General features: G+C 40.2%; 1 protein-coding gene across 13 annotated transcripts in view; it reads right to left on the bottom strand.

Moving 5' to 3' along the window:
- The window catches only part of IQSEC1 (IQ motif and Sec7 domain ArfGEF 1), a 492,717-nt gene that overhangs the window by 111,448 nt on the left and 360,148 nt on the right, over positions 1-21,121 (bottom strand). Inside the window, exon 1 of one of the 13 annotated variants that reach the window (XM_075183132.1) lies at positions 6,796-7,075. The exons of 11 other annotated variants lie outside the window; for them this stretch is intronic. In XM_075183132.1, the coding sequence (XP_075039233.1) occupies positions 6,796-6,818 (23 nt within the window). In that variant the 5' untranslated portion in view covers positions 6,819-7,075. Of the gene's footprint in view, positions 1-6,056; positions 6,414-6,795; positions 7,076-21,121 lie in introns of those variants that run through there. One more of the 13 variants, XM_075183125.1, reaches the window with a different exon arrangement.

Genomic DNA, 21,121 nt, shown 5'->3' with positions numbered 1-21,121 from the left:
CTAGTTTGTAATGTACAAAGCCATTGTTCAAATCAGGGATCAAAAAGAAAAATCTTAACACTATGCAAAATGGAGAAACTGAAAAACAGTTGTAGATTATTTATTATTGTAATTCTATGATTATCTCTCCTTACTAGAACAATAAAGCAGAACCCACCTGAGGGACCTTACCATAACCAATATGTAGGTTCAGCCAGTAGAGAGAGCTGATGATGTCACGCATACACTCAGGAGACTATCACATTGGCATAGATTACCTGGGCCTGATTATCCAATAGGCTGACTAGGCTGCAGCCTATGGCGCAAGGCTTTTGGGAGGAGGGGGGGTTGCAACATTTTTTAGAGTGCAAAATTGCAACAGGGAAAGGTATAAACTTAAATTAATTTTAAAATATAAGAGAATATTTGCTCCCCAAGTAAAGAGAGAACTTGATGTATTCCCATGATACAGGCTGGAGACAATGGGTCATCCTTAGGCAGGTGCTTGAGCGAGTAAAAGAAAAAAGGATGGCGACAGGCGTAGGCCACCATCAGTTGTGCTTATTCACCCCTCCATTCTGCTATACTGTTCTGATATTAATGTTAATTAAATAAGTGACAGATATTGCGATTACTCTTTTAAAAAAGCCAAGAGGATCTAAGTTTCAAAAACACAAGAACATAATCATTGGTAGGGGTGGGGTGAAGGAAGTCAGATTTTAAATTAAGGACAAGTTCCACATATTAGTCTAGTGTGGAAGGCGAGGGGGCACTACAAGCGTATTAGCCAAAGGGAATGTATCTTGGTAATCCTCTGGTTTCAATATCCGTGATCTCCAAAATTCCTCTTGTTAGCAAAAATATTTTAAAAAAAAAAGGTTCCTTGTTCATTCACAGTATTTGCTTCTGTTCCGAAAATAAAGATAAGAACAGAGACTTTTGGGAGCCGGCATTATTCATATAACAGCATAACAAAGACAATGGGGAAGGAAAGAGGCGTTGGGTCCAAAAGATAAATTGTCCCAGTGAGCGAGGGACAGTTGGGAGCTGAAATAATTTCATAAATAACTGATCAATGGCATTATAGATGTGATATACAGCACCTAGCAGTCTGGCGAGCAGCACATCCTGCTGTAGCAGAGGGATTAGACCCTTTTCAATGGCCAGCGACTGAAGGTAACAGCTGAAATAACAGTCTCATTATGCTGGTCAAACAAAGAGACGCAGCGCAGGACCAGGACACTTTATCTGCATTGTGCTTTCTTTGATCTGACATTTTCAGCACACAAATGTCTGAAATAGTCAATCAATCTTTTCTGAACAACTAACAAACATACCTACCTGTTATCCTGCATAATGGGAACCAATTATCTGCTCTGTAATGCTTTTTATTGTTATTTTCAAATTACATTTCATTTTCAGGAGTCAATTGGCCTTTTGCAAAGTAAGGAAGAAACGCAGCTAAAGGAAATTGTTAGCTTTGTGTATGTAGTGAATGCAAATAAAATCCGATAAAACTAGGTTCCGCTAACGCGATTATTTCCTTGTTACTTCCTTGTTCATGTCCTCTGTGAATAAAGAATTCACTGTCATTAGAATACATAAGTTTAAAGTGCATTCTAATATAAAAAAATATATATATAAATCACATAACAATACCTATACGCATCAAAGAGACTTTCTAATCAACCTGTGCTATGAATTATTTAATGTCAGTACAACCAGCAACTTAAATATTCAATGAGCTGCAATAAAGGTGTGTGATACAGAAAGAGGTTTTAAGGGGCTTCTTACTTTCATCGTTTAAGTCTGCTGAAGTTATCTGCAAGAATTTACTCTGGTCTTGGAAAATAAGATTCTTTTCTCCCTTGATATATTAGGAACATACATAATCTAGTGTGGTTGGTGACTAAACATGTAAGATATTTGCACACAGTAACCAGAAAGACGTGATGAATGTGACTGCCATATAATTCCTCCTACTGTACAGCAGAAATAACACAGTTGTGTTGTGAGCTGTGATATCACCTTCAGATGAGCACGACTTATAATGGACAAAATAAGCTGGCTAAATAAGTTGCAACATGGTTGGGCAATCTAATAGTTTTTTAAACAAATTTGTCATCAATTGTTCTGTATGTGAGGCAGGGCCGGTGCTAGGGTCCATGGCGCCCTAGGCACTTTGTCAAAATCGGCGACCCCCCCCCTGCAAAAATCTTCATTCTGTGGTGCCCTCCAGGCGCCCTCCAGAGCCCGGCGCCCTAGGCAAGTGCCTAACCTTGCCTAATGGGAGCGCCGGGCCTGATGTGAGGTCAAAAGCAACACAATCTTCTTTGAGGATAATAAAAAAAGAGGTTAAACAAAGACCCAATCTGCCATGTGTGGGGTAATATGACCCAGAAGTGTAGGAGCACATGCTTTGTACTTTGATTCACTTGTTTGGCCCTTTACCTGAACATCAGGATAAGTAAAATATAGGCACTGGACTGATTCAACCAATTAGCAGTCATGTTGAACGGTCAGTTCAGAGTGTGTGTGTTGGCGCACTTAGAGGTATATTTACTAAACTGCGGGTTTGAAAAAGTGGAGATGTTGCCTACAGCAACCAAACAGATTCTAGGTGACATTTGGTAAAATGTATTAAATAAATGATAGCTAGAATCTGATTGGTTGCTATAGGCAACATTTCCACTTTTTCAAACCTGCAGTTTAGTAAATATACCCCTTAGTGTTATGTTACAGAGGGACATTTTTTTTTATCTAGCCCCCAAATATCAATCTCTTACAATAATCACACCTCCTAAATGATGATCAAGTTCATTAGGGTTTCTTAGAATGCTAATAAAAAGTGTAATTTTAACCCAATTTTTCGGATCTCACTGGATCTTTTGTCAAGGTTGGATCAGAGTATCAGCTGTATTCTGCATCTAAAAAGTCCCCTGAGTGCTGAATTTGCTAGTTAGTAATTGTGAATAATCGTGAGTAAATCTATTTGCTGAATGTAATAAACAGAAAAATATAAAACAGTAAATTTGGCATGTGCAAAAGCTAAAAGGTATAAGTATACATACAGACACATATAAAACACAATATATTTTGCCAGAATATGAAGTTCACCTTATATAAGTAACTTGATTTGTTTCAAATGGAAACTATATTACAGGAGGATGATTCATTATTCCTTATAATATATATGATTATTACTAGTCTCTTTGTGGTTCAGTTTTTACAGCTCTGCTTAAAAAGGTGGGGTACATAATTCCAAATATTATTATTATTATCATTACCGATAATAAACAAGTTTCAGTGATCATCATATCCAGCCAGGTGTGTTTCCACCAACATGTATGCAGTACAACACTTTCAAAATAAGCCATGTGACTAAAGTGTCATCACTACTCTCCAAATATAAGCAATTACATAACTGGTCATCAAATATACAGATATTACAGTATACAAAATACTTTACATATACTATTTACAAAAGACAATACCACGCACACACAGACACTGATGGCTCCACAGTAGTCAGTATATAGCCACAAGTTCTATGCTTGCAGCATCCTATTGGTCCATGCGGCCTCTTAGCAGGGTCACACAGCCGGTACTGTAAGACAAATGGCTGCATGGCAAAGACAACAGGGCTTAGGTGAGTGGAGCACTAGGTAGGCCAATGTCCCTGATGTTACTGAAAGCCTACCTGCCAGGGACTGCTGTTTTAGCTCACATGCAGATCTGTCTGCCAGCACCTTATTTGGCAACATTGTTATAGATCAGCAATAAGGCAGGATATTATGATACAGGTTAGTTATAAGATCTAGGTAAGCTGACAATGAAAGTAGGTTTCACATACAGGAAATATTAACTTACAGATCTAACTTTTTTTGTACAAAAATGATTTATTGCCAGATCAGCAAATCAATAGAGCAGACAATGGACAAAATGCTCATAATGCGGAAAAATATCGCACAGTAGGAAATATCATGTAGTATGTATGATCATATGTCTAGAACTGAAACTGATCTGGGAGTAGGAGAAGGAAGGAACCAAGGAAGGTCAAGCATGGTGGCAGACCGCTGGAGGGTTTTTTGTTCCAAGAGAACTTGCAAGGGAGATAGGTACCTGGCCGTGAGCTACACACTCTTCAGTTACAGCGAGAGCGGGAGGCAAATATTGAAGCATCACTGCCCAAGATTCCCATTCTAACCGTAATAAAACTTCTTTCAGACACATTAACTATAGACATAAATGGGGTCTTATCCAGAAGCCAATGATCAGGTCTTAAAAAAACAAAAAGGAAACAATTTAGTTATATATACAGACATATTTACTAAGTGTTTCCAGCTACAGTTACTATGAGGAGACTTCCTAAACAATGTAATAAGGAGAAAGCTAGAGGCATTGTGTGGGGAATTCCAGAGAATTACAGAGAATAGATCCCATATACATACTGGGATTTCCTGCTCTTACATAGGAAGTATACTGTAGGTGGAACATCAGGGTTCTAGGACTCTGGCTTAGGACCTTCACTAAATGGAATAAATAGAAATATTTCAGCTCTGGCAGAATACAGAAGCCAGTGACATCACTGTATCAGACCACGTAACTAGCTCACAACAATGTTCCCCAGAGTGCTTTGTGCTTTATACTGTGCTGTCCCACAGTTAGGAATACTATAGTTTTTTCCCCTGCACGCATGTTCTATCTTGTATAAAAAAAAGCATGTGTACTGTATACAACGTGCATCTGAATTTATTTTGCCAGCCTGGTAAGATTAGAACAAGTCATACTTGCCAACTCTCCCGGAATGTCCGGGAGACTCCCTAAATTTGGGCAGATCTCCCGGACTCCCGGGAGATTAGGCAAATATCCCGCAAACGGCCTCTTGCCGTCAAAATGATGTGATTCACGGTGAATCGTGTCATTTTGCCCCCTCCCCCCCCCCCGCGGCAAAACCAGTATTTTATCGCAGGGGGGGGGGCAAAATGACGCGATTCACCGCGCCCCGCCCCTCCCGCCCCCCTGCCTGGGATCTCCCGGAAAGACCTCTTAAAAGGTTGGCAAGTATGGAATAAGTTGTTTAAATAAATTGATATCTGGTTGGGTGGGCAGTTTCCATTATAGTTGGTCTAGTCTGGTACAGGTGGTGGAGCTGGTTTTGTAAATACTTAAAAAAGAAGGAACTATTTTTGCTTTTGGCAAAATACATCTAAAAATTATTTAACAATGACAGATCTCTAAAGTAAGGATGCACACAAACAATATGTTATTTATAGCAAAACCAGGTACATTTTAGTTTCAAGGCTCCTTTTGAAGCTGTTAAGTACTATTACTGTTCTGGTCTGTATCCACCTACAGTATTAGGAGTCCATGGACTATTGCTATAAAAAATGTTTATTTTTCTGAGACCTCTCTCATCATACAGTACAACGACCCTAAACAACACAGAGTGAGTAGCCAAAGTCTACTGGCTTGTCTTTTCTATATAAAACAACACTGTTTATATAACATTGATGTAATTAATTACTTGAAATAGCACAATAAAAAATCCAAACTGAGAAACACATTACTCGGATACCAATAATGACCCATTAATAAGAACAGTCTAATACATACCTCTTTAATAGTAATGCTAGTTATTTTGTTACACTATGCATATTAGCAAAATAATATATATATATATATATATATATATATATATATATATATATATATATATATATATATATATATATATATATAACTAATGCCACAGAGCAGGAATCCCTAAGAATCTGCACAATGACAGAAAGCAATAGGCCTAATACATGGGATTTAATGAATCAAATCGCATCTTAATATTTCTTTTTTGATTTACACCATCACAGATACTTTACAGATATCAGACCCTACTTATAATGGCTTGAGAGCAGTCAGACAAGGGTTAACAGACAAACAACAATACTCCGCATTCATACAGAGTCTCCTCCACAACATGCAAAACAGCAGACATTGCAGACGCTCACTGCTGCTAAACTGCTCTGCTAAATCATTGTGTCTCCTGCGGCACAGTGTCCTGCACTGCATTAGTCACCTACCTCTGACTCCATCCTTGGGAAGGCTGGCGACAAAGAGAGAGAATCAGCCGCTCAGGTGGAACAGAGCCTGTGTCACTTTGCAGTGGATATTCCGTAATGACACAGGAAAAACAACGCTTTGTGCTTGAATAGGAGGATGCTGCTAGGTCAGTCCCAGATTGTCGAGCAACGTGCAAGATGCTCCATTCTGTACTGATCAGCACATTTACCATGTAACATTGTGGCGATGGGCAGGACTGTATAGAGTCTTCTGCTCAACCGCTCGTCCACTATAACCAGGGTAATTCCCAATCCTTATGATGCTTGCAGACACTAAGCAACCTTATTGCAAGGTCAGAGGCCTTTTTCATCCTTGCAAGACATATTCCGGAGCTTAAGAGATTGGAGCTGAACTGTACATAACGGATGATTTAAGTCACATCACGTGACTTAATGGAATTAAATGAGTCTTTGCTTCACGAGGATGGTTACTTAATGGAAATAAACTGCTATCTGTGCCTCAAGTGTTTACAAAACCAGGTGTAAGGACACCAAAAAGTTTAATTTTGGAAATACAGAAATAATGTCTTGGTGTGAGAAATGCCCTACTGACAAAAATAAGTAAATTGTAAAGTGATAGGTACAGCTTATTAACATAAATAATTAACACTATGACAGCCAGGGCACATTGTAACAGTGAATGTTGATTATATATGTAGATAATGATATCTAATTTACAATAATACTCTGTGACACTTACCGAATCTTGCCATCGATCCACATTCTAGGGTGCTATCTGTCTGTGCTCCGTGAATTAGGAAAATCCCATTAAATATGCAGCAGTGTGATATGCAAAGAGATCCTTTGTAGCTTTGAGTTCATCTGATTTTGCTGTACTTGACAGATAAGACTTCCACCTGGGTGTTGTGTCTGACTTCTTTCCAGAGCTCAGTGTTTGTGTTGTAGAGTTGTGAGAAGTTCACAGATATGGAATTCTATAAATGTCGTTGGCTCAGTCTGGACTTCCTTATAACAGGTTTAGCTACACAGGACGTTATCAACAGCAGCCCTGACAGTGTCATGCACCTAAGTGCAAATTCAGCTTTGTATTCATAACCAGTGTTGTAAAGCTGTCAACTTGTGTTTATAAATAATGCATGCAATGTCTTTACAAGCCCAAGTAACACCTATCATTGGTATATATGATGCTAAATAGATTGGTGTTATTGCCACTAGTTTATGTGACATCAATATGATCATATTGCTATAGTTAGGGACAGGCTAGAAGAAATATATAAATTAATCTGGAACAAAGTATTAGTGCCTCAACGCTTATTATGGTGATAAAAAAACTTACTAATAGCCACAATATAACAAAAAAATAATACTGGAGCAGCTGAATGAGCGACCCTCAGCAGCTTTGGTGATAGGGGCCAGAGAGGTAAGGGTTAACTTACAAGTCTTTGCAGATATTTTTGCTAATGACTTTAATCCATACTTGCCCACTCTCCCGGAATTCCCGTGAGGCTCCCGAATTTCGTGGAGTCCTCCCGGAAGAGTAGGCAAAGCTCCCGCATTTGTCGAAATTCACGGCATTGAATGGAGGGGCGGGGCTTAATCGTATCATTAAGCCCCACCCCCGCTATTCAATGCCGTGAATTGCAGCATTTTATAGTGGGGGCGGGGTTATGGTGACGCGACGATGTCACATTGCCCCCTACCACCCCTTGTCACATGACTTTTCCCCCGGGGGAGAAATCTTAAAAGTTGGCATGTATGATGTAATCTGTTATCGCCATCATGAGATGGAATTAACAGAACATGTATTGCACCCCTGGATGTATAGACCGAAACTAAAAGGCAACTAGGCCGTCCTGCTTTCCGACCACAACATTGTTTCCATCAGGTTACCTTACCTCACCCCCCTCCCCTGAACCCAAATACACATGCACATGCACATAGTGAAATGTAAATACTCTCAACTCGATCCACTTCACCAATCAGATTCTAGTTATCATTTATTTAGTACATTCTACAAAATGACAGCTAGAATCTCACTGGTTGCTATAGGCAACATCTCCACTCTTTCAAACCTGCAGTTTAATAAATATACCCCATGTGTTGAGCAGTATGCTCTTTAAGATCCGTGCAGGTGAGCACCACTAGTATATGTGCCCAGTTTAGGACAGGCACACGTCACAGACCCTTAAAACTTAAAAAACCTCTCTAACACAGCAAAAACAACTCTCCGTCCAGTAGATGAAAAACAATTTTGATTAAGCATGTACACAAAAGCATAATATATATCCGATGGACAAAAATTGCACCAATGGGCATTCAATCAATCAAAAGTGGTTCAGTAGTGCTGGAGACTCATCATCATCATCATCCGCTATTTGCTCCTACCCCAGACCACCAATAAATAATTTGGCTTTCTCAGGAGTATCTATGCATCTTTTCCCGATCTGCATCCATTCACAATTATGTGAACACGCACCTACTGCAATCAGCCTACAATGAGAATGATTTCACACACGATGGGCTATGTCAGTGTTGGCTAACCTGTGACACTCCAAAAGTCCCAGCATACCCTTCTAGCAATAAGCTGCTATATACTGGCAAAGCATGCTGGGACTTGTAGTTTCACAACACCTGGAGTGTCACAGGTTAGCCAACACTGGGCTATGCAAACTGGTGTAGTATTTACTCTGTATCAGCCCAACAGTCTCAAAAGATTCAAACCTCAACCACGGACACTGAGCAGACCTGACACCTGCAAAAGTGTTCCTGCAATAACAGAACATGCATTGCAGTTGTGTAAGTCCTGCCGCAATACTTGTCCAATAGCCTATATCAGCATTGGATAACAACGGCATTAGCAGTGGTAATACTTAAACAAAACTACAAAAAGCTCCTGCAATTATTAACGGCATTCTGGCTTTTCACCCATTGATCAGCCTTTGTGTTTTACTGTACAATAAAATGTCCACTATAAATAGTTACATTATTCCTTGTCATATTTTGAAACATTTGGCATTTCACAATAATCCTGAAAGTTATACACCTAACAGAATATATTTATAAAGTGTTGGGAAAGATATCCCTATATTCTGACGTCAGATAACACTATATTATGTTTAATGTCTTTCAGTTGTAACATGCTGACCTCCCAGTCCGGGCACTGGTCCATTTATTGAATGAATTGCTGCATTTACTGCATCCAGAAGCACTATGTGGTATATTACAGAAATACAAATGGCTAATGACTACAGGCATCACTGAGTGTTGCAATCGGAACCAGAGGTCAAATAAATACAGCTATTAATTTAATAACTGGACTGGAGACCATAGGGGCACAGCAGGCTGCAGACGTCTATGGGGTCTATGTGTTAAGGCACAGAGATTGCTTCTCTATCCTCCATATTTTGCCTCCCTCTGGCTAGTGAAGCAGGGGTAGAGGGAGGACACGCATGTATGGTAATGACATTTGTCATTACTGTGCAGTGTGCGGCACAGTTCTGTCCCCACCTCCTGGCAACAGAATCCACTGTCACCTCTGACATGGTGAGGCTCATCTCTACTCCGTTTTTGAGCAGTGCTATGTATTTGTAATAACTAAATGAGAGCCCTATGTATGTGTGTAAAGTTTATGTATGTGTGTAAAGATATGTTCTTGTATGTCTATTTCTGTGTTAAAAGTGTATTATGAGGAATAATGCACCTTGTACCGTGAAATATAAATGACTTGCAGCCTTGTGATTTTATACAGTCACTGAATTTCTCTGTCACACAGCGGCAGACGCAGGACTTCTAGAGAGGGATTTCCAGGCCATGCCGCCAATGGACATGACCAGTATGCATGGGGGCGTGGCTATAAATTTAGACAGTGCTGGGCTGCTCTCCAACTCTTCCTATCCCCATCATATACACTGGGCAATTCCTATCCCCATCATATACACAGGGAAATTCCTATCCCCATCATATACACGGGGAAATTCCTATCCCCATCATATACACGGGGCAATTCCTATCCCCATCATATACACGGGGCAATTCCTATCCCCATCATATACACGGGCAATTCCTATCCCCATCATATACACTGGGCAATTACTATCCCCATCATATACACGGGGTATTCCTATCCCCATCATATACACAGGCAATTTCTATCCCCATCATATACACAGGCAATTCCTATCCCCATCATATACATGGGGCAATTCCTATCCCCATCATATACACAGGCAATTCCTATCCCCATCATATACACACGGCAATTCCTATCCCCATCATATACACACGGCAATTCCTATCCCCATCATATACACACGGCAATTCCTATCCCCATCATATACACACGGCAATCCACTTCAAGCATACAGTGCACCAGCCAGGGAGGGGGTTTTCCAGACACACGAAACCCCCCTAGATGCATGCCTGCTGTGATTCTAAAATCATTATAGTTTACACCAGTGGATCCCAAACTTTCGCAGTTCAAGCACCCTTAGGGTCTCCATAATTTTTTTAATGCACCCCTAAGCCAAAATAATTGCCAAGTAGTCCACTGCCTCGCTTACCACCGGCCCTGCTGCGGCACCCCTGTGAGATCGCCGCGGCACCCGTACACAGTTTGGGAACCAGTGGTTTGCACTTTGCAGTCTATATTTTAAGGTCATGATATTAACAATAACACATTGTACAAAAACAGTTTTGCTGAAACATGTACACAAAAGCATAATGTATGCCCGATGGACAAAGAAAGCACCAATGGGCCTCAGCAGTGTGATCACAAACAGCCAATCAATCACATCATCTGCTATTTGAACCTACCCCAGAGCAGCAGTAAATAATACGGCTTTCTCAGGGGTATTTATGCACCTTTTCCCCGATCTGCATCCATTCACAATGGTGCAAACGCTGCAGGCCACAAAATCAATTTAGCTAAATTATAACAGGTCCTCTTTCTGGCAGTGAAACAAATAAAAGTTCTTTCTGTAAACAAATTAACTTAAAAGAACATGTTAGACGTTCATTTTAATCGCATGCAACACAGTTGTTCAGCCAGAGTTATGAGCATACAGCCATGTTTTTAATCTGTTAATCCTCTGTTCTGATTTTTTAGTTCTGATGGACAGAGGAGAGAGTGATACTCGCATAGAGATCATTGATCTCTATGGAGAGATGCCAGCACAGTACACACAAGAATTCTACCAACACGTAAGGCTGGGTACACACTACAGAAAATTTCTCCCGATATAATATCGTTACCAACGACAAAAAAAAAAAGTCCATATCACCATGCTGATTCATGTGTACACACTAAACACATTTTACACGATTTACCTTCAGATCTGTGCTCTTCATCTGTCATAACCATCGGCTGAAAAACTTGTAGCGTGTACCCAGCCTAAGACGAAGCTCCTCTGTTCTGTAATATGCTTTGGCAAATATGAATGTCTGCGCTCATTTTCATAATGTGATAGTGGTTGCCCATTGTTTATTTAAAAAGCTGTTACACACTCACATTGCACAAACCCAAGGGCCACTCTACATAACCCACTTTCAGTATGAAGTTTGCCATTCATATTTTGAAATCTAAGGCTGCTGGCAGTTTGGTTATTCAGCAACCATTGTTTAGGCCGAACAGCACCAACTATGTACAAGACTTCCCGAGTACAGTGGCGCACACAGGGGGGGTTTCTGGTTCTCTAGAAACCCCTCTTCTCCGCGAACCAACGGTACTGTACAGCAGCCGCGGCGCTGTCAAAGAAGCGTCCGCGGCAGTGCTGTATTGTAGTATAATACAGCACTGCCGCGGATGCTGCTTGATAGCGCCGCGGCTGCTGTAGAATTTGAACTCGCCGCAATATTTTTTTTTTTTCCGGGGGGGGGGGGGAGAAACCCCCCTTCTAAAATCCTGCGTTCGCCCCTGGGATATGTAATGAAACAACTCCTGTCCTGGGATGCTGCAATTGGAGAAAGAGTCATGTAACGTTTAATGCATGTTAATCTCTCTTAACCATCTCTAGGATTCACTGATTTCCATAACTACTCTGAAGCCCCAGGCACTGCTTGTGCTGCACTTGTTAGTGAAGTTTTCCTATAATTACAGGTCAGTTTCTATCACTTGTACATTACCTGAAAACAGCCATTCCACCGAATCATATGATAGTAATTACCAGCAATCTAGAAATAGGCAGGAATATGAGGTAAATATATCCCAATGAATGACAATAATAGTAATCCCATGAAATGTGAGAGGTGTATACAGAATATCATAAAGTACTCTTGCTTTCCTTGACATGTGTATTTTGCATTACATACATTTCAGCCTGAGGATGTGACACAAGTGCCATTGGGATATTATCTCAGGTCCAGTACAACTAAGAAATATAACCAAAGCAACAGCCCCTGTGTATATCTGCTCATCACCCGTCTTATGCATGGATGCTTATCACTCTTCTCACAGCTAAGCCTTAAACCCTTTCTGCTGTGTTTTTTCATGTAACACACAAATATGTACTTTAAATTTCAGTGTACAAATAAGCTATCAAGTATTTGTGTGCTACATGAAAAAACAGTCAGTATTTAACTTATGTGCAAAACAGAACTCTCATTTGCAGCCCTTGCATTGTAACATGGTTTTGTCCAGGAGACTGAAATAAGAAGTTTCTCAAGTTAAAATCCTTAATGAATCAGGCCCTAGATCCCTAAGTGAGACGTGTAGTGGCTCCCATGCGTCACGGTTTTTGCAGAGCAGTCCACTTATTTCCACACAAAATCGTTAACTGACAACGATTATTTTCCCATACTCCACCTCCTGATACAATTACGCTAAGAGGATAGGTTCCTATTATTGTTTCACATTCTTTGGAACATTAAATAGAATATAGAGTGGATGTTATCACCTTAGGTCACATACTTGCCCGTTTTTTAATTTCAAAATACTGTAAACCTTATTCAGGAGTGGCACAGGATGGCGGAGGGGCTGCATATAGATTATATATCGCATTAAGTACAAGCTGGATGCCATTCCAATTCCTTAGAGGCTCATTTACAGCCCTGGTACAATGTATTGATTGTCATTATCTGCACCAAGAGATGGATGAGTTGATGATTGATGTTCTAACATAAAAAGGTCATCTCATACCATTATATCAGTGTCTGTAAAGGACATTACTACATGCCACCCTCTACTGTTCTGTTGCTTTGAATAAAGTACGAATATCTTAGTGAATAGGGGCATGACATTTTTTGGGCATGGTTTTGGCGGATCAGGCATAGCCGAAAATGTTCTGGGAATTTTGGGAGGTATGTTACCATAATGCAGCTAAATCTGTCTCCCCCCTTTCACTTGGATAGAATGCCATAGGATTGGAGAAGAGATACAAAGAAAGTTAAAAGACAAAACCATTTATGTAGCAACAATAGACATAAGAAACATGTATTTTTGGATAAACATAAATAAACATTTAAACTCAACAATCTCTAACAAAATTTGGATTCTCATAATATATTGCAGCTATGGAAACCCACACTTTCTAAGGAGTAGCATATGAGATTTCTGTATCATTCAAGTCCTGGGGGATAAATGTATCAACTAGCGATTTTTGCAAATCGCCGATATCCTGAGACTTTGCATAGTAAATTTAAAGAGACAATGGCTTTAAAGGCAAAAAACTATTAATTTACCATGTAAGGTCACCCGGATATCAGCGATTTGCAAAAATCGCTATTTGATACATTTACCCCCTGGTATTTCTGATCCTTCAGCAACAAAGAACTAGCACCAGTGGCGCACGCAGAGAGGGTTTCTGAGTCTCTAGAAACCCCCCCTGCGCTAACTAAGTGGCCACTGTCCGATACAGCAGCCGCGGCGCTGTCAAAGAAGCGTCCGCGGCGGTGCTGTATTGTATACAGCACCGCCGCAGACGCTTCTTATACAGCGCCGCGGCTGCTGTATAGGACAGCGCTGGCGAAACGTGGTTTTTTTTTTCGGTCGGCGGGGAGAAACCCCCTTCCCCTCCGTACGCCCCTGAACAGATACAGAATAAGTCATTGTCCCAGTAATAATTTGATTTGCATTACCATGTTACCTGTGTCTGTGTATATATTTGTGTTCATTTTTGTTCTTTCTGTATCATACGTTTTATAGCATTTTAGTTGCAGATGGAAACGCACAGGGATTTTAAAACTCACAGTTTATAATGAGCACTTAAAACCCTCTTTGTGTCAGGCTCTCTCGAAATATATTTAAGTAGAGGAGCGTTTCTATTGCACACTTTGAGGAATGAAAAGTGTCTATGTGACACCACTGTAAATGGCATGGAATTGACTTCTCGAAAAGTCTTCTTCTCAAAGGAATCAAAACCATTATTCATAAACTAGTGAAATGGATATGTCAGGACAACAGTTCTCAGGGAGTATAATTATTATTGTTGATTTGTAGTAGGGAAAGCAGGACATACATAAAAGAGGGACATACAAGGAACACAAAATAAATGCAGACATGGAAGGCCGTGATCATGAACATACTTGTCAACGTCAAGAGGACTAACGCATTTCGAGACCCATTTTGTTGCACTTCCATATTCCACTTCACATAAGATAAGGACAGTGTCTATGTCACCTGACCCTTATGATATTTTAAGCCTCTAGAGCAGGGGTAGGCAACCTGCGGCTCTCCAGGTGTTGTGAAACTACAAGTCCCAGCATGCTTTGCCATTAGATAACCACCAGATAGGTGGCAAGGCATGCTGGGATTTGTAGTTTCACAACACCTGCAGAGCCGCAGGTTGCCTACCCCTGCTCTAGAGCATTACCCTCTTGCTCTTCTACATGTGTGCAGAATAGGCATGTACCTTGAAGAAGCCTGGGAGAATCACCCAGGCCCACCACTGTACATCCAATGTGTTTTGCAGTATGCTTCATAATTTACCTTCACGATCCTCTACAACATAGTCCCACTTTAATCATGTTAGTGCATTAGTTTTGCAAACTGCCGAAGGCTAAATGATTATAATTATGGAAGCTTAAGGGGCTCAAGGCACATACAAAAGGCTGGAACAACATAATTGTCCGTCTATTCTGAGCAAATGATCCTAAGCATCCAAAAGACAACTATTAACGTCTGCACAGATAGTCAACAATTATAAAATGCTCTTGTTTATTCATAATCTTATCACAATGGTCAAAAGTCATCAGCAAACACATACTATATGGTTGCAGTATGCAGGACACTGTTGGTTGTAATAAGGTCATGATTCCCTCTATATTAAAACCTGATGGGGACATGTGCAGGTCAGCACATGTAATATAAACTGTTCTCAGCATGAAACAGGTCACTGTAGCAAGTTGGTGATATCTCTGGCAATGTCATTTGTTACAACTTTCCACTGTTGCTCATTAAGGCATCACAGTCTGTATCAGGTGTATCACAGGAGATGACAGGTCAGTAGCACAGTGCGGTCCATTAGTCAGGTTTAAACTGCGCCTCTAACACATCAGTACTTCACTGAAATGATGAGATAAACCATTCTGCAGATAGACCTTCATTGTTCTGTTTATATTTCTCAACAGAACTTTGTATTTCTTATATCACAAACTGGTTTAGGGCATGTGGACATGGGTGTACAGACCGCATCCCCATCTGCTTGAGCTGTGTTCTGTTCAGGTGCTGTTAAACAGGACAGGTTGCAAGTCAAAATAAGCTTTAAAAAAAGGGATCATTGAACCTAATAAGGATTTAAAGGGCTGCTCACATGGCCAGTCATGGCATGGAAAGTGTGTCCTCAAGCATTGACACAGTGTACAGTATTTTCTAACCTATATTCCACCTTCAATCTGTGTGCCCATGTGAACAGCCCTTCTGATACCTAGAGGGATCAATCATCCCTTTTTACAGATTAGTTTTATTTTTCGAAATACAGATCAAGGAAAGGGGCAACACAGCCTACAGACATGCTTACAAACCGATTCCATGGATTTGCTTCTGAACATTACAAGAAAAACATTATTTAGCACATTGATGTTTTTTTGTTAGTTATTGTACATAAAGTCACAGTTCTGGTATCATATTTCAAATAGCAGTTCCAGATATTTTTTTAAAAAAAAGGCTTTAGGGGGAGCATATAGCATTCCTGGATAAGGTCAAAAATGTACGAAGTACTAATATGTATATGTACAGCAGGCAGTTGTGAGTTTGCAGAGTCTTTATATATTCCTTTAAATGAAATGAGTTGCCAATGTTTTGGCAATCCCACATCTTTATGTCCTGTATAGTAAATATCTGAAATGGTACATTCAGCACTCACTAGCTCAAACTGTAAAGGTCAGTTTTAGTATTCTATGGGGCATATTCAATTGTCGGCGAAAACGGTAATAGTGCGCTGAAAAACCATTATTACGGTAGTTTTCTCGCTGGATTTCAGCTCGCAGCTCCCTGAGCCACGAGCTGAAATCCAGCTAACTATTACAGTAATAACGGTGGTAGTTTTAACGCCGCGGAAAACGGCGACATATGAATATGTCCCAATATGTACGAGACAAATGCCTCATTATATAACACACAGTGATACGGTGTTAGTGGTACAATAGAGGAGAGACTAAAGCACCTTTACAAATAAAGCAACAAGTAATAGCCTTAACAGCTAAATGTGCAGCAAGTCATAATTAGGCTTAGTGCCTTGGAACCTGCTGATTGCTTCTCATAAAGATACCTATCAAACTGTATCACTTGTTTCTTTTCTTTTTAACAAAAGTTCCTCAATCTGTCATTATCCAATCCTTTACAGTAATGTGTTATTTAACTTAAGATTGCTGGGTCTTGGGGCTCACAGTGAGTACGATCTCCCTCAAGTTCAATTTTAAGCTCCCCCTATAATATAATTCTCCAGCATCCAAAGCCCAAATGGTCAATTACTCAGGGTACAGATATAGTCAGTGTAAATTTAGACTTAGATCCTCATTTGGGGCTATGGCGGTTCACTAGAACCGTGAATTCCCGGCGCTTTGAGGACCTATTTTTAAAACGGCACTTTCACTAAAGACAAAGGCCCATAAATTGCATCATTTTGGCCCCACCCCTACGGCAAAATCCAGCGATTGCGTCACTGTGCCACGGGGCGTTGCCGAAATGCCACGATTCGCAGCGAATCATCGAGGCCCTTGTCCAACCCACCTCACTTTAGGTATTATTGTGTTAAGTGCTGGGTTGAAAATCTCCACCTTGCCCACTTGTACATGTGAACACATTTACAGCATCATCATCATCATTTATTTATATAGCGCCACTGCTTCCGCAGCACTGTACAGAGAACTCATTCACATCAGTCCCTGCCCCATTGGAGCTTACAGTCTAAATTCCCTAATATACACACAAACAGACAGACAGAGAGAGAGAGACTAGGGTCAATTTTTGATAGCAGCCAATTAACCTACCAGTATGTTTTTTTTGGCGTGTGGGAGGAAACCGGAGCACCCGGAGGAAACCCACGCAAACACAGGGAGAACATACAAACTCCACACATGGTCGGGAATTGAACTCATGACCCCAGTGCTGTGAGGCAGAAGTTCTAAGCACTTCGCCACCATGCTGCCCCAGCAATAATACAGTCAAGTGGCAATCACCTCACATACTCACAAACAATGCACAACTATGATTTTGTATAACTATATAGTCAATTGTGCCCTTAAAGGTCATTTATGTTGTAAGAAGTAATTTTGCCTCCAAAATGGACAACCTGATATTTACAGCTCATCAGAGCTTATTATACCACTATAGTGTTGATATTGACATAATGTCACTTAAAAATACCAGTATCCAAATTTATCATGCTGGGACATTACAATTAATTGCCAAATAGAGCATAACGCAGTGGGGACAGGTCTGACAAATCACTAACCTGCACTGAGTTCTGTACATGAGATTCTTGCTGGTGGAGGCCTGATATCGCTACCAGAAGAAGAAGGGAATCCAAGAGGAGAGACGTTTCCAAAACTAGATATTTCCCTTAATCCCTTAATGAGGCCAGAAACTGGTCAGGCAGGTTCCACAGACAAAGACTGACACTAATGTGTTATATTGCGAGCATGAAAGATAGAATGGAATGACACATACAGGACTGTACATGAGTATGTATTATTATTATTATTATTATTATTATTATTAATAATCTTTATTTATAAAGCACCGACACATATTACGTAGTGCTGTGCATTGTGGGGATGATAAAACAAAAAAATATGTACCGAAAAATATGTACAGTGACATAAAACAGAAGGTACAGATGACACTGTCTACATGTGAGATGACTCACATGAGCTTACAATCCAACAGCTTTATAAGGATATGTAAGAAATACCAAATACACTGGGACAACTACAAAACAATCTTGTAAAGTACCAATCTCAGGCCACATCTAACAAAACCTAATTCCATCTTTGTACCTCCTGGCTGATCCCATTTCATACTCACAGAGTTCCTGGTGATGACTTGTCTCTCTTATCCTATCTTTTCAGTTTTGTGACTTGGTTATAATACAGACATTTCATTTCTGGCTGATGGATATGAAAATTCTGGTGCTCACATGACGGACATGTTGAAAATGCTTTGATTCTGTGCCTTGTTCGTCTATGTGATAATCTGAGATTTACTGATTTCCATCGCTGAGCACAGTCATCTTATGACTCATTAATAAAAACACATCCATGGAAACATGGAATTTTATTTTCAGTGCCTGGCGGCATCTATAATACCGCTTAGCTAAAGGCAATTTAGCCCTCATACGAATTGGTATAACAGAGTAATAATTATAATTAAATATGTCTAACTGTTCCATTACATTATAATTGGCATGAGATGCATCATGCTGTTAAAATGTCAGTCTTTCATAAAACGCCAACATGATTTCCATTATTTACAAGTGTCACAAATACCAGAATATCACTGTTATTACCAGGATGTTACAAGAGGGTCAAATCTGCTGTGTGTGTGGAGATGTGAGGGCTCGTAATTTGTGAATGAAAAATGATGATTGAATATACAAAGTTCAGAAATCACATCATATTATCAGAATATAAAGGGATCAGTTAACAAAACATGGATTTAATTTTAGTTAATCATGTAGTGGAGATTAATTAATGGCTAAATGCTACCATACTGGCTGAAACTTCAGGCAGTGGTTACAGTCGGTGGTGGCTGTAAACACCGACACTGTTTACTCCTAACCCTAACCCCTAACATAAAGGTAATACTTACCTGGGTCCGTGTGTTGCCACTTTAAAAGCCGAAATTTTCACACGCAACTGAAGTCATTTGGAAGTGTCGTGATGTCCTCTCATCGGATTTCCTCTGTGTCTTTTTACTGGTAAATAGTTAATTTTTCTATGTCACTCTGTTCATTATCGGAATAATTATATAGGAGTAAACAGTGGCGGTGTTTACAGCACCGATAACTCGTACTACACCCGTTACAGTACATAGTTATTAATGCTTGGTCTCATCAGCCTGACTGCGACTTCCACCGTCATCAAGGATTTACACAGTAAAGTGGACCTGTTGTCTTCACACTGTAGAGGCAGCCATTTTGTCGGTTCCATGAATATATTAAGGAGAATGTGGCCTACCAATTCAATAACAACCAGTGAGGTTCACTTCACAATTCCATGTCTGTTTAATGATTTCACTATTTTATTTCCCTAGAAATAAATATAGTGATAAAAATAAAAAAAATATTAATAGAAAAGAAGATGTCTACATTGCTGCACATGACTCTGTGACCTTTAAAAGGTTTGCAATCTTGTTTATAATCAGCGGAGAGCTCATCAGAGTTCTGCAATAGTTTTCCTGACGTTTTAATTGAACCTTCTGGGCGGCTGTTGGCCTTTTAGAGAAATATAAATCTGTCATTTCAAACTTGTGCAGAAGCCCAGATAAGTACCCTCAGGGACCTGCCACCCTGCAAGAGTTTTATAGGCCCAGTGGCAGAACAGATTTTCCCATAATGAACCAATTAAGCTGGTTACTGGCTAAGTGATGACATTCTGACCTGCTCCAAGCCCCTGGCATAAGGACATTAATATAGTCACTGGGGTTACTTCTTCTTTACCTGCCAGAGGGCTACCAGGAGCATGGATATGTTCCTAAATTCACTGGGCTAATTCCTACACCCACTGTACATTATATCTTACAACAGGAAGCCTAGAGGGACAAGTAATAGACTTCTGTTACACAGACCCATACATGTTATAGCTTTATTTTTCACATTCTGAAGAAATATAATTGCAGGACAGTCGCACCACTTAATGGCTTCACACTGACTGCTATACTGATAACCATCTGGGAATAACGGGGGACTGAACATCAGTTGGGAGACAGGTATGAATTGGAAATTATATCATTCAGTTCAAGAATTTGGTATTTACAGGTGCACCCATGAGTTGGATATAAGCATCTATAAATAATATGTCATTTGTGATGTTACATATTTATATAGTGCAATCGCTATTGTGAAAAGAGGCCATTAAGCCAAACGCATTTAAAACCATGTGTTTGTGTCTGACATGTACTTACCACTTCGGGGTTAAGTCTCCAGAAGGAACAGCCAATGGGATCCAATGAGCACTTTATATATTGGTAGATGTGGCCGAATGTCACCTCTTCCTTTCCTGGATCCGGATACCTCCCCCCCACCCCCCCCAGCAATTATGCTTTGGGTTGCGAGATATAATCTGTTTTTCTTCCCTTACAGATGAGGCGCAGTTTAATAGGGGAGCATCGCAGTCAGCTTTCAATTAGCAGATGGTACTTACTCGGCTTGGTCCCTTGGTCACTGTCCCCTTCGAAGTCATCAGACTCTTTGTTTGTCTAGTAAAGAAAACCCTGGGATGCCTAGTAAGGACATAACATTGTTGGGTCCAGAGGGGGTATTGTCAATTATTGCCGCATAATAGTACCAGTCAATAGATAAGGTATAACCAGGGTTGGTGGAAATGTGATCTTCCACCTTATTGGTTCATACAATTTTAGCTGACTGCCCTCCTCTCGCCGCCACCTCACTTGGTTCACTGATAATTGTAAATAA

This window comes from Mixophyes fleayi, chromosome 8, assembly GCF_038048845.1.
Source record: "Mixophyes fleayi isolate aMixFle1 chromosome 8, aMixFle1.hap1, whole genome shotgun sequence".
In the NCBI taxonomy this organism is placed as follows: Eukaryota; Metazoa; Chordata; class Amphibia; order Anura; family Limnodynastidae; genus Mixophyes; species Mixophyes fleayi.
Note: the sequence above shows the minus strand (reverse complement) of the source record. Positions and strands in the feature narration are given on the sequence as shown.